Below are 13,499 nucleotides of genomic sequence, written 5' to 3'. Positions count from 1 at the left end.
AAACATACAGTAGGTGGGAAAGAAAAAAAAATAAGTGACAGTAAGTAATTTGTCTTCTTGGTGTCACTAATGCTGAGAAGGCAGGGAAAACAGTGTTGTGCGATACAGTTTAGGCTTCTGTTCAAAGAAAATAAAAAAGTGTTCTACACCTTACCTTGAAAATTCAATGCGTCATACCCTCCAATGCCCCATGTTGTTCATGAGTGTCTTGCCATCGCCTTCTATCATGGCCATGGGTGGAGGTATACCCTTGCACCCTCTCTTCTTCTGTCAGAATAACATTCAACCCTGAAATTAGAGCAAATGAATTCATAAAAACAAACTTGAAAAGATGAAGTGACAGAAACGAATAATAAAACTGCTACTTTATCCGAGTCATGTTTGTTACCAATTCTGCTCATCATTTGCTCAAGCACAGCTGAACAACTTATACACCTAAACTCACAACAGTCAAAGAGTCTCGGTTGCAAGGAAGAATCATGAATCACGACACCGAATTTAATGGTGCGCCTTCTAGGATGTCCGCGGAATGTCGATATCTGAAAAATTCCGTCTTCTGTTAAACTCTTTATGGAAAAGCAACCTTAAACAATTAAACTCGATTATCCAATATAAACATGTTTCCTGTTGCGAAAAGAGTATTACTCAGCCCTTTCATCACCTCGGGTCCTCCAGCTCCCCCGCGCGCCCTTTTCGCACCTTTTTGGGTGGTTGCCGTCTGATAAACACTTCAGCCCACCTATACTGCTGTCTTCGCATAGGCTTCTCGTTACACTAAACTTGGCTTTCCACACTTGGTCTCTTGCTATACCTTTTATATCCCGGACTCTAACCCCACCTTTCATGTTGTTAAACAACGACGGTGACTCTCTCTCTTGCACAACACAACACTCACCTACACCTGAACTAGCCAGCACTAACCTCTATTTTGCGTGGTGTTCCTGTGGTGACACCATCTCTCAACAGTAACCACGACTACATTGTTACCGTGGTACTTGAAGGAAATTAGTTAAAGTTTTGGTGTTTGAGCGGGAGCAGCTTACCTTAAATCACGCGGGTTTGCAAGACAAAGTATGCCATTCACAGTCAGCCCACGGCTACTCAAAATATCACCAATAGGCGAGTGAGCCGGGGAGGTTAACGCGTGTAAATGTTGGTCAATGAGAGCCGTTGTTGCAAGTTTTGATGGGTACTGAAGTCTTCTCTTCCAACTTGTCTACGCAGGCGCAAACGTCCCCTCTCGCTCTTTCGCTTGTTGATGACAGATCCAAGAGGGCGTGTGCATGAGTAGTCATACAAACCCGCGTCATTTAACATAATCTGCTCCTGCTCACACACCCCAACCTCAATATTTAAATATAAATATTTATTTATTAATTTATTCATTCATTTAAAGAGCTTCTGCAGAAAAACAAATTTCAGCTTGGGGAGAAGTAAGGATCTATCTATCTATCTATCTATCTATCTATCTATCTATCTATCTATCTATCTATCTATCTATCTATCTATCTATCTATCTATCTATCTATCTATCTATCTATCTATCACTTATATAATGACAAAGCTTCCGATTGATCTGCCAGTCATTTCAATAGTGAACATCACACATGTATATACATTAAACACTACAGTTCAAATCAGATCTTATTTTATGTTCAGGCAGATATTACGCTATTACAAATTCAGTCAAGCGTTACTGCTGTTAGAAATGGCTGTGCATGTTACCCATAATCCTAAACCAAAAAAAGTGTGAACGTCCATCCAGGATAAAAGCTGGCTGATCAAGGACTGGGAATGTGCCCTTAATTTACTATTGATCAAATATTTTTTTAATCGTATTGTTTCGTTAAGAGTGTGAACAGCCCCCTGGATTAATCCTGGCTGACTTGGGAGGCAGTTCACACCTCTGTGAAGTTAATGGTTCCATTCAGAATCCAGAAGGGAGAACCCGAATCTGATTTATTGGTCAAGTATGCACACATACAAGGAATTTGACTCCGGTTTGGGTGACTTTCCAGTTATAAGTTACATAATAGACATACACACATAATGAACAGTTAATCACACACTTTAAATACAAAAAAACACAAGACAGAGAATGTAAATATATAGACATATTCATACAAAGTGCAGAGTGCAACTTAGTGCAGGAAATGCTAAAATGAACATTGGGGAAAAAAAGGAAGGAAAGCTAAAAATACACTCACTCTTGCATGAATTACCTAAATATATGTAGAAATATTAAAAAATATTTCACTCTTCCTCCTCCTCTGTGGCATGTAAATATAGCACATATAATTCTTTGCATTTATATGGCGCTTTTCTCACTACTCAAAGCGCTCAGCAATTGCAGGTTAAGGACCTTGCTGAAGGGCCCAACAGAGCAGAGTCCCTTTTGGCATTTACGGGATTCGAACCGGCAACCTTCCGATTGCCAGTGCATATCCCTAGCTTCAGAGCCACCACTCCGTCCACATATGTGTCTGACTTTAATATCAACGCTGATGGAGTTAATCTTTTCATTCACATCCCAAAGCAGATTCACTGGCCTGGCATCTAAATGTTTCCTTTTCATTTTTGCAAAACTTCTGACTTCCTTTCCTGAGCACAAAGCCCTGTACCCACTGACTGTATACACACAAAGCTTACACACCTGTAGAGTGGCACAGTTGCCACAAATTACTGTATCTGAATGAACAGCAGTCTGTGCCCAGGTGCCAGTAAACAGTATACTGAGTGTTCACATGCAAACCTGATAGATGGGAACTCTGGTAGGGTGGCCACAAATGACCAGATCTAAGGTGGAGGATGCACTTGCGGTGAAAATTCCTTCATCTGGAGAATGAGCACAAAAACTTGTAGACCTTTGGAGAAAAGCAAAATTGTTCAGGAAAATAATTTTTGCTATAATTGGTAGCATTTTACCTGACACAATGTCCTATTGCCATTAAAGAAGGTACTCCTTTTCAGTATATTTTTATTTTTTTTTACCATTTTCTTGTGCTTTTTTATCCATAAAAATATATTAGAAAATGATCTTGTTTCATCTGTCATTTGTTTCACACATTGGAGACTCGTACATTGATGTATAGATTATATATACGTATATATGGGACACAGCACAAAAAGAAATATCTTCAAATATAAAAACACCACATCTGTCTCCTGCTTGTAACCTGAATTCAAACTGTTTGGGGGTGTCAGTACCACAGTGTCATTGAACAGAAGCAGCCGCAACCCAAGCTCACTGGCTCTTCATAAATATCAATTAAAAACTTTATTTTTCCTTCTAAGGTCCACAGACAATTTTCATGTACAAAGAGTCGAGAGTTATTTTTGAATTTAAAACTGAGACATTGCCAGAGGTGTTAATGCTCTGTCGACCCTTGGGTTGGGGTTGTGTCAGATTGTTAGTCGCACACACAGACACAAACACAGAAAGACTCGTGGCCAGAGTGTGTGAATCACAAAGACAGAGAGAGTTATTTGTTTATGAACATTGTGAAATAAACCTCAACTTAACCTGGAGAGTTACATTAAACTCTTTACACTTTTGTTGTACTTTTATTCTTGATTGTTCTCTGTTTAAAATGATTGGAACCTCAAGTCAGTACATTAACGGATATATGTAACTAACGGTGAACACACTATAACAAAAAGACAAAAATCATCTATATGAATATAAAATGAATTTATTTTCTGTATAAAAATAAACAATAACAAAAGCCATTTATAAATAATTATTAGTTTAATTAAAGTGCTTTACAAGGTGCGAAAAGAAACTTACAGAAAAGAAAAAAATCAATTAAGATCAGGGAAGAACATTCAAGAACAGAACAACGACACGTCAAGGTAAGGTCAGATGGTCGGGAGGACAGAAAAAAAGTCACACGCTTCAGTTAGGCTGCAGAAAAAAAATACAAAATCGGTGGGAGTTCCAAGGCCCAAAGTCCACCCAGGCTTCACTGGGCATTCTACCTAACATGAATATTCCTAAATAAAACCTATTAGTTTTCATACTTCACAGAAAGAACACCAAAACAAAATGAGTTCTTCGTCCACCTCGATGTCCTTTGTGGCCTGCAATAAAATGGTGTATGTCATGATGCCATCAACCAGAATCTTACGATGTAATGGCTTCAGGTTGTATCGCTTTCTAGAGTGGTTTATTCGCCGGCCGAAGGTCTCAATGTCTGGATGACACTCACACGGGAATGTCTGAGTGTCAATAGCCAGTTCTTTCTCCTGAGACTTAAAATAGAAAACATAGCTGTGGATCAGTTTCTGGCCCTCTTCCTTTGTGACAACTTTTCCGTGGTAGTCACACACTATGTCACCCTTGCTGAATCGACGAGTCGCAACCACTCCTGAAAGAAACAACATGACTAAAATCAACCGTGTTAAAGCACAAAAAAATGTGATTTTTCTTTTTCAGAAATAGAAATAATTACTTACCTAACCCTCTGTCACTTCCAAAATCTTTAATATGAAGCCCCCTCCATCTCTGATGTTTCACAGTCCTGGCGATTTTGTGGTCTTCTTGCACTTCAGTTTTTGAGGCCGGTTTCCAGAGGTTGATGATCTCCTCTGGCTTTGGGCAATTGGATTCCCATCCCTGCCTCTCAATCGTCTCTTTCACCATCTCTAGGGTTGGCTTGCTGTGACAGCAAAGAGCTGAAAAAGAGACCGAAAAAAACATCATTTTAATTGGCTATTTCTTTTTTCTTGTCTACATACCAGAGTGGTGGCTCTGAGGCTAGGGGTCTACACTGGTAATCAGAAGATTGCTGGTTCGAATCCCACAAACGCCATAAGTGAATAACTTTGTTGAGCCCCTGAGCAAAGCCCTTAACCTGCAATTGCTCCGTCCTGGGTATGACATTAATCTGCATCCAGCCCTCCAACCTGCTGGGAAAACCCTGGGGGTTGGTGGCAGAATTGGCACTCCAGCAATCATACAAAAACCTCACACTGTTCCATTGCATCTGAACTAGTGTGGTGCTGAGGTGTCACCAGTTGCATAGTTTCACTCGGATCCTAATCTGGGATCCTAAATTGGTTTGTCATGTGGTGGGTGCGGCAATGTGCTGTATCAGTGCGTGATCCTAACCTCTACATACCAGAATTCTTGCACAACAAAGTCCAATACTCACACAAAATGTACTTCTATCTCTCCGTGTATTGGCTGGCTCTCCACTTGTCATAACAGGAGCGGTCCTCACTGAAGCCAGCCTCCTTCCTCATCTTCTTTGTAGGTGGCTGGCCATCGGTGAAGACAGGGAACACAATGACAAAAGCTGAAAAATCAGTATGTACTCTGATTAGCTTGGGAACAGCCATCCTGCTCGAACTGCGGCCTTTAGTGACCACCTCTTCGGAGCTGGATGAAATGATGTGAAAGTGGACTGGGCTGATTGTGTTGGCCACTACTGCACAGTCCTGGCCGTGGTAATCGTTCTCGGCAGTGTCCGTGGTGTGTGCCAGGTAGTTTGTCAAGTGTCGCTTTTGCCAAAATGAGTCTCTGCAGCTTTCCGGACCTCTGTGCTTGTAACATTGGCCACGTTGAACCTGAAAAATATGAGGTGCACAGACATTGTTTACAAAACAAGTTTTAAACAGGAAAGCAAAAAAATAACGGTGCTGTTTGATATTCAAGAACAAAATCACATACATTTCATGAAGGCGCTGTACATCACTTGAGCTACTCTTGATGGGTCCTCCTGCGGCAGACAAGAAGAACCAGTCTTCATCATCTACATCACAGCTTTGCCAAACAGGACGGATCTCTTTGAAGTACGTGTCCATCCACTGCAAGAGAAAGAAAGGAAATGATCACTTGTGTGCCTGACAAGCTGACATTCAGGGTACCAATGTATGCACAGTTACACTTACAGCCTCTTCCTCCATCGAAATGGCAAATGTGGCAACGTGATTGGCAGCTGTGTTGTGCTCTTTGACAGCAACCACCTTTCTCCTGTTGGGCGCATCTTGGCGGTCCAGCCAATCACTGACTCTCAGGCCCTCCACCACAATTGGACGCTGGAAATGACCCAGCATGACGTTCGCCTCCAGGTAGTATTTGAAGATGGTCTTCTCCTGCTTTCCAATGTCCTGACCCACCGAAAGACGTCCGAAGATCTCAAGAAAGAGAGGTTTCGCCACATTGAGCACCTTCTGACAGTCTTTTACACTTCGAGTGCCCTTCTTCAGCCGAGTGTACTTTTTACTCACTTCCTCCTTGTCGTACTCCCGTGCAATGGGCTTTCTGGCCACTTTCAAGCAGTTGATGTAATCTCTGCAGCGTTGGTTCAGCTGAGGGTCTTCCTTTGAGTATTCCAAGGTAACCTGAACATATTTCACAAAGCGTATCATGTTCTTTATGTAGTTCAGGCGGGTCGAAAGAGAGCACAGCGACTCTTTCAGTGCCTTCAGGAAGTCAGTGCCCTTGACCTTCTCATGGAGGAAGTCCAGCGTTGGCTCCACTGCTTCTGGCTGAATGTATCTCAGCCACCTGGAAACATTGTCCACCTTAAGAAACAAAGGATCAATCAGTTAAACATGAGGGAATACTGGGAATGTGTTAATGGAAGAAACATAAATGAATTGAATGTGAAACCTCACCTCCTGTTGGCAGTTGGTGACACAGAGCATGTTAACAAAGTGGTCCTTAAATCCAGAAATTAACCTACACTCTTGAGGAAACTTCTGGTGGAGACTATGCTTCTCCATCTCCACCTTTGCTGTGCTGTAAAAGCCCTTCCGTGGTCTGAAAGAAATCAAATTTCACACACATTGTTATCTGGAAGACAAGTATTTAACTTTAAGAGAAGTTAATGGGGTTCAGTTTGTCACCTACCTTTGGCAAGTGGGGTCATCTTGTGCTACGACAACTTCGCCACTGCTGGAGCTTTCTTCAGCAGAGCTGTCTGGGGACACCGAAGCAGCAGCCAGAGGGGCCTCCGAAGGAGCACCCAGAGGGGCCACCATCGCAGGAGGAGGGAAAACCGGGGGCAAGTCTTTTACAAAGAAACCCCTCTCAAGCAGGTCTTTGACTAGGACCGTGTATGTTGTGGGATGCTTTGAAAAGATGTCCAGGAAATCCCAGGTCCTGGCATTTTTCACCCACTCACTGAATGACTCCTTGGCCCGCTGTGTCTCTGCTTCTTTCTCTTCTGGTGTGCTCTTCTTCATGCACGTCCTAGTGAGATGCATTGAAAGCATCTTCTGTGGCTTCTTGCAAATTAGGCAGTGCACAATGTTGCGATGCTGGGGACAACTGCAGGGGAAAGGCACAAAAAAAAAACAACAGAAACATCACAATCTGTTTAACAAAATTGATCAAATAACACGTTAAATTTAAAGAGTGGAAAATATTTTCACTTACCTCTGCTGAGCAGACTCAACCATCCTGAAAGAAGTCCTTCAGAAATCTCACGAAGAAAATCAAAGTGACGTGGTTGTCAAGTGGGACAGTTTGAAGCGCTCTGTTTAGACTGACTTTATCTGATGGGATTATATAGCAGTTAAGGGGGCCGTCCAAACACCGCCCCTCAGGTGAAACACTCCAATGATAAAAACAAAATGCCATGAAATCTTATAAAAACATCAGTATTAAAGTTTAAAAATAATATAAGCCTTAACTATTACTTTATATACATACTGTAATAAATGTGGATAATAGATTTGACATGATGTGTGCAGTGTTTGTCAATACGTGTTACTGAGAGTAGATATAAACTATGATTTAAGACAGACTTGTTAGGGATAAAGTCTTAATAAAAGTTTATACACAATGTAACATCTTAACAACCCATTAGTTTATGAACATAGAGTAATAAATGTGAATAAATGAATTGTTGCATTTTACATGGTGTGTGTAATGTTTGATAAAACTTATTACTGAGAGGAGATGTCAGCTGTGATTTAAGACATATACTTGTTAAGGATAAAGTCACAAATCACATATGAAACTTGACAGACTATGTAGTAACTAACTTAATCTTGAATAATATTTTAAAAAGAAACCCATTTAGTTAAAGTACTGACTTGACAAAGCACATTGAGCAGAGGGAAGGCGTAATATAAATAAATTGTTTTATTATTATTGTTGATGGTCATCATCATTATAAACAGGGAGCCATCAGGAAAACATCCTGAAGAATACTTTAAACCTGATATAAAGCCCAACAGACTATACAATAACTAACTTAGTTTAAATATTATTTCATTTTATAAAACAGAGAACCAGTTAGTTGATGTCAGGATGTCATTCTGTTACAATTCCTCGCCATTCAGCACTTACAGTAGATCAGATAAAGGCTATTCTCAGTCGTTGACATGTCAGGAGATGGTAACTGCGCCTCTCAACACCTCATCAACTGTATAGTTGAAGGGAAGGAGACTAGAGCCAAGTAAATCATTGGCAAAAAGAATATTCTTTATGTTTTTTTCTCTGTCTATGTCTATCTACATATGTAAATATTGCCAAATATATTAATGTTTTCTGCACAAATTTGTTTTACATTCCTTTGGAGACTTTTTGTCTTTTTGTTATAGTATATGATAGTTAATGTACTGACTTGATGTCCCCTTCATTTTAAAACATGGAACAATCAGTAATAAAGCATTAATAGAGGTGTACTGTATTAAGCAGAGATGCTTAAACAAGATGTAATACACCAGGCAAAGGTGAGGAGTTTTTATTTTAAATTAATTTCCCAATGTTCACAACCAAAGTTCTTTGTCTATCTCCAAAAGCACAACCCCCACCCATGGCTTATAGAGACTAGAGATATTAGCATTCCATTGTTGGATATCTTCTATACTTATATTTTCAGATAGCATGGCGATTGTAATTGATTTTTGTTTCTCTCTGTGCCAAAGGCTTTATAACCATATCTGCCAAAACCGATTCCACCTCCCTTTTCTCCTTCCGCACCTTAACACATCTTTCCAGTAAGAAGGTATTTGTAAAATCCACGCGCATGCAAGAGCTGTAAAAAAGTGGTGTATCTGCTGATCTATTCCACAATCCAAGGGCCGTGATGCATTCCCTATACCAAAACAGAAGAGAATGGCATCTCCCCTGCCAGGTAATGGCTGTACATTAATAAACCACCGAGTGAGCCGGGCATTCGCATCCTTCTGTCTGAAGAGTCACTGAAGTGGGGCATAATCGGTCACAAGGGAAAACCAACACCCCCTCAAGTGGTACCGGACGGCCTCCACTGCCCACTTGATTATTATACTATTTTACTATTGTTATACTCCATGGGAAGCAGCTTCCTTCTGAGAAACGTGATGGGATGTTCTTCCCCCTCGAAACATCAAGAAAGCACCAAAAACACATATCCGTCTGCAGAACAAATTTCTTCGAAATGTCCTGATTAAGCAGACTCGAGAATGAGGATAAAGTGGCTTTTAAGTCTGAGAAGGCTCTGCCACAGGCAACGCGTGCAGACAATACTCCGGTTGTTTCTGCTCTTTGTCAAGTCAGTGAGGGGGGCGGCCCGATGTGCAAAAGTGGGAATGAACCGCCGGTGGTATCCCATGATACTGACGAGATGCATTTCCACGTACGCGGATTGCAGGCACAGGATCTGGTCCATCAACTGTTAAAAAGTCAATGGAGACCGGAAGGGAGCCTGGTGAACTCGAACAACCCATCTGGGGTTGCAAATACGTTTCTCTTTTTTTCTTCTCGCAACTGGATTCCTCCAGGGGTACCCGCCAATACCCTTTGGTGAGATCCAGGGTGGAGATATTCGAGGCGTGCGAAACTGGCTCAAGCCTGTTCCTGTGTAGCTATATCGAGGCATTGATACGAGTGACTCTCGGTCAAGGCTGCTTCTGCTCAGCTATACCGACCAATCCTGCTGCATATCTGGTCATCAGTGTGCATATGACTGAATTTATGGTAATACGGTAGAGTCTTATCCAACCTTCGCTTATCCGAAATTCCGTATTATCCAACGTCCCACCGCAAAAAAAAAAAACAAAAAAACGCATTAATCGGCAACAAGAACTGCAAGTTGCAAGCGTGAGCGAAGTCTATTTTTTGTTGCTAAGTTCATTTTTTCAGTTAATTTTTTCTGTTGTTTTGTTGTAAAACATGATTTTTAGGTTCGTAATGTGTAAAATTATAAAATAGTTTGACGTTTAATAGGCTTTTTCTTAACACCTCCCATTATCCGACATTTTCGCTTATCTGACCTAATGCCGGCCCGTTTATGTCGGATAAGCGGGACTCTACTGTACATACAACTATATAGGTGCGTGTGACATAGTGGCGAAGGCTTATATATGTCTGTGTGTGTCTGTATGTGAATATAAAATATGTATGTATGTGTGTGTGTGTGTGTGTGTGTGTGACATTTGTTATTGAAATGAATGGAAATCAACTGAGATAATTTTCATATATAAAAGATGAGCCTTTGAAAGGCCTTAATTTACACTGACTTCAAACCCTGACCTTTAATGGCACCAAGGAAAGTGTGGGCTCCTTATGTGGGAGCTGTGTCAGAACTGAGACAATGGCCAGAGGTGTTAATGTGTCTAAGATGATCTCAAGCCTCGGGTGGGTGATGTGTCATTTGCAAAGACTGAGAGAGTTAATAAATTAAAAAAAAATACACTCCTCAACTTGGCCTAATTTATTACATCAAGATTAAGCAAGCAAATTAAGCGAATTTAATTATATAAGGTTGCTTTTCCATAAACCGTCTAACAGCAGACAGACTACAGTACTTCAGATCTCAACATTCCGTGGAGAACCTTGAAGGCACACTTTTACATTTGCAAACACAATTAATGATTGTTTCATGTAACCGGGACACTTTTGACTGTTGTAAATTTAGATGTATGAGTTGTTCAACCATTGTTGGATATCTTCTATCCTTATATTTTTCGTTGCTAAACATTCCTTCTCTAACTACAGTGGAATAATTGTGCTCCATGGGAAGCAGTTTCCTGCTGAGAAACATGACGGGGTGTTCTTTCCCCCTCGAAACATTGAGAAAGCACCGCCCCTAAACCAAAAGCACACGTATCCGTCTGCAGAACAAATTTCTTCAAAAAGTCCCGATTCCGCAGACCCGGGCATGAGGATAAAGCGGCTTTTAAGTCTGAGAACGCTCTGTAACAGGCATCGGTGCAGACAGTAGTACGGTTATTGTTTCTGCCCTTTGTCAAGTCAGTGAGGGGGGCAGCCTGATGCGCAAAAGTGGAAATGAACCACCTTGTGGTATCCCGCGAGCCCGAGGAAGGCCCAAACCTGTCTCTGTGTTTCAGACCCTGGATGAGCAAGCACCTCCCCCACCTTGTCCATCTAATGCTTCCCTATGGAATACCCCAAATTAGCCGTCAACCCCGCCAGCCTCAAACTGTCGAGCACTGCTAGCAGGTGGTCGAGGAGAGATCTCCAGTCCTTACTGAAAATGACCTCATCATCGATATACTTTCCCGCTAACGCAGAATGAGGATGCAAGATCTGGACCTTCATCCATTGAAAAGTCAACAGAACACCATGGAGACCGAAAGGGAGCCTGCTGAATTCGAACAACCAATCTGAGGTGGTGAATGTGGTTTTCTTATAACTGGATTCCTGCCAGTACTCTTTATTGAGATCCATACACAAGGTGTATGAGCCTGGCTCAAGCCTGTTTTTGTGCAACTATATAGTTGCATGACACGAGTGACCCTCGGTCAAGGTTGCTTCTGTCCAGTTATACTGTTGTACTGACACCCACAAGTACTGCTGTATATCTGGACATCATTGTGCATATGATTGAATTTAGAGTAATACACAACTGGAATAAAGAACACTGCTGATATTTTGTGTCTATTTCAGTGTGACTGACCAAGTTTATTACAGTTCAGGACAACCACATGTGTCTCTGCTTTAAAGTGGGACAGAAATTTAGGGACCCAAGTATTCCATCCATCCATCCATTCTCTTCTGCTTATCCGAGGTCGGGTCGCGGGGGCAGCAGCTTGAGCAGAGATGCCCAGACTTCCCTCTCCCCGGCCACTTCTTCTAGCTCTTCCGGGAGAATCCCGAGGCGTTCCCAGGCCAGCCGGGAGACATAGTCCCTCCAGCGTCTCCTGGGTCTTCCCCGGGGCCTCCTCCCGGTTGGACGTGCCCGGAACACCTCACCAGGGAGGCGTCCAGGAGGCATCCTGATCAGATGCCCGAGCCACCTCATCTGACTCCTCACAATGTGGAGGAGCAGCGGCTCTACTCTGAGCCCCTCCCGGATGACTGAGCTTCTCACCCTATCTTTAAGGGAAAGCCCAGACACCCTGCGGAGGAAACTCATTTCAGCCGCTTGTATTTGTGATCTCGCGAGATTCGCGAGTATTCCACAAACCCTCAAACCTCAATTGAAGATCAATTTTTATATACAAAAATTTTGAACTGACACAAAGCCAAAGATGTTAAGCTCTCTCATGACTTGGGTGAAATATCCATAAACACACAAAAAAAAAGCTCCTTGACTTGGCCTGGCACAACACAATATCCATACGAATATAAAAAAAAAATTATTTGTGTTAAAAACATTGAGACATTTGGCACTGGTCAGATATGTATATATGTGCAGGCATTGTGGTGTAGTGGTTAACGCTTTAGACTTGAAGCCTGAGGCTGTGGGTTCAGATCCCACTACTGTCATGGTGTGATGATCTGCATCTTCTCCAATTGGAAAACCAAAAGAAGTGTAACCCATTGTATTATGAATGGTGTAGGTCACTGTGTATAAAGGTGTCAGCCAAATGTATACCAGAGATAGAGCACATGTGTCCCGTATGTTCAAATGGAACAAAAATGGATAGCTCTAAGGATTCCTTGAACATATATGCAGACACTATACTCATGTTTTATACTCTTTGCATCAAGGAAAGACTAATCAATATGTGATGTTTGCCTTTGAAATGAATGGCAGATCAACTGATACAATTTTTACATACAAAAATAAGCTTTTGAAAAGCCACAGACCCTGAACTTTAATGCCTCCAAGGACATTGAGGGCTCTAAATAATCCTCAGTATTTACATAGTGTTCAGGTTGTACACCACACACACACACCAAGTTTATTGATAAGGTTGTGTTTTTTTAGCTTAGATAGTTGGCTTTTACTAAATAAGACCAGCTCATTAAGCCATTGTTCTGGGTGGCTCTGTGCTCTCTTGGGCCTTAGGTGGGGGTTTGTGTCTGAACTGAGACCATCAGCAAAGGTGTTAATGTCTCTATTCTCTCTCAAGCCTTGGGTGGGGGTTGTGCTCTTGGAGACAGACAAAGAACTTTGCTTGTGAACATTAGGAAATAAACTTAAAATGAAAACTCCTCAACTTCACCGGGCGTATAACATCTTGTTTAGGCATCTGTGCTTAATACACCTTTGTTAAGGCTTTATTATGGATTGTTCTGAGTTTAAAATGAAGGGACATTAAGTCAGTATATGAACTAACATGTGTAACTAGCGGTGTAAGTATAGAGCACA

General features: G+C 41.6%; 3 protein-coding genes across 3 annotated transcripts in view; 1 reads left to right on the top strand and 2 right to left on the bottom strand.

The window, feature by feature from the left end:
- The window catches only part of LOC114665934 (NACHT, LRR and PYD domains-containing protein 3-like), a 578,897-nt gene that overhangs the window by 455,516 nt on the left and 109,882 nt on the right, over positions 1-13,499 (top strand). The window lies entirely within an intron of this gene.
- On the bottom strand, positions 3,874-5,503 carry LOC127527761 (N-lysine methyltransferase KMT5A-like). The gene is made up of 3 exons (XM_051927595.1): positions 5,154-5,503; positions 4,456-4,674; positions 3,874-4,367 (listed from the first exon to the last, which is right to left on the bottom strand). The coding sequence occupies exons 2-3, from the start codon at positions 4,640-4,642 to the stop codon at positions 4,015-4,017; spliced, it is 540 nt and encodes a 179-aa protein (XP_051783555.1). The 5' UTR covers positions 4,643-4,674; positions 5,154-5,503; the 3' UTR covers positions 3,874-4,014.
- On the bottom strand, positions 5,493-7,552 carry LOC114666744 (uncharacterized). The gene is made up of 5 exons (XM_028821727.2): positions 7,385-7,552; positions 6,622-7,276; positions 5,893-6,528; positions 5,672-5,808; positions 5,493-5,568 (listed from the first exon to the last, which is right to left on the bottom strand). The coding sequence occupies exons 2-5, from the start codon at positions 6,727-6,729 to the stop codon at positions 5,493-5,495; spliced, it is 957 nt and encodes a 318-aa protein (XP_028677560.2). The 5' UTR covers positions 6,730-7,276; positions 7,385-7,552.

Source organism: Erpetoichthys calabaricus, chromosome 1 (assembly GCF_900747795.2).
Source record: "Erpetoichthys calabaricus chromosome 1, fErpCal1.3, whole genome shotgun sequence".
Lineage (NCBI taxonomy): Eukaryota > Metazoa > Chordata > Cladistia > Polypteriformes > Polypteridae > Erpetoichthys > Erpetoichthys calabaricus.
Note: the sequence above shows the minus strand (reverse complement) of the source record. Positions and strands in the feature narration are given on the sequence as shown.

Coding starts and splice junctions, on each gene's coding strand:
- LOC127527761 (XM_051927595.1), bottom strand. CDS start 4,642: ATGGTGAAAGAGACGATTGAGAGGCAGGGATGGGAATCCAATTGCCCA. Junction 4,368..4,455: donor TGGAAGTGACAGAGGGTTAG/GTAAGTAATTAT, acceptor TGTTTCTTTCAG/GAGTGGTTGCGACTCGTCGA.
- LOC114666744 (XM_028821727.2), bottom strand. CDS start 6,729: ATGGAGAAGCATAGTCTCCACCAGAAGTTTCCTCAAGAGTGTAGGTTA. Junction 6,529..6,621: donor TCACCAACTGCCAACAGGAG/GTGAGGTTTCAC, acceptor TTGTTTCTTAAG/GTGGACAATGTTTCCAGGTG. Junction 5,809..5,892: donor TTTCGATGGAGGAAGAGGCT/GTAAGTGTAACT, acceptor TTTCTCTTGCAG/TGGATGGACACGTACTTCAA.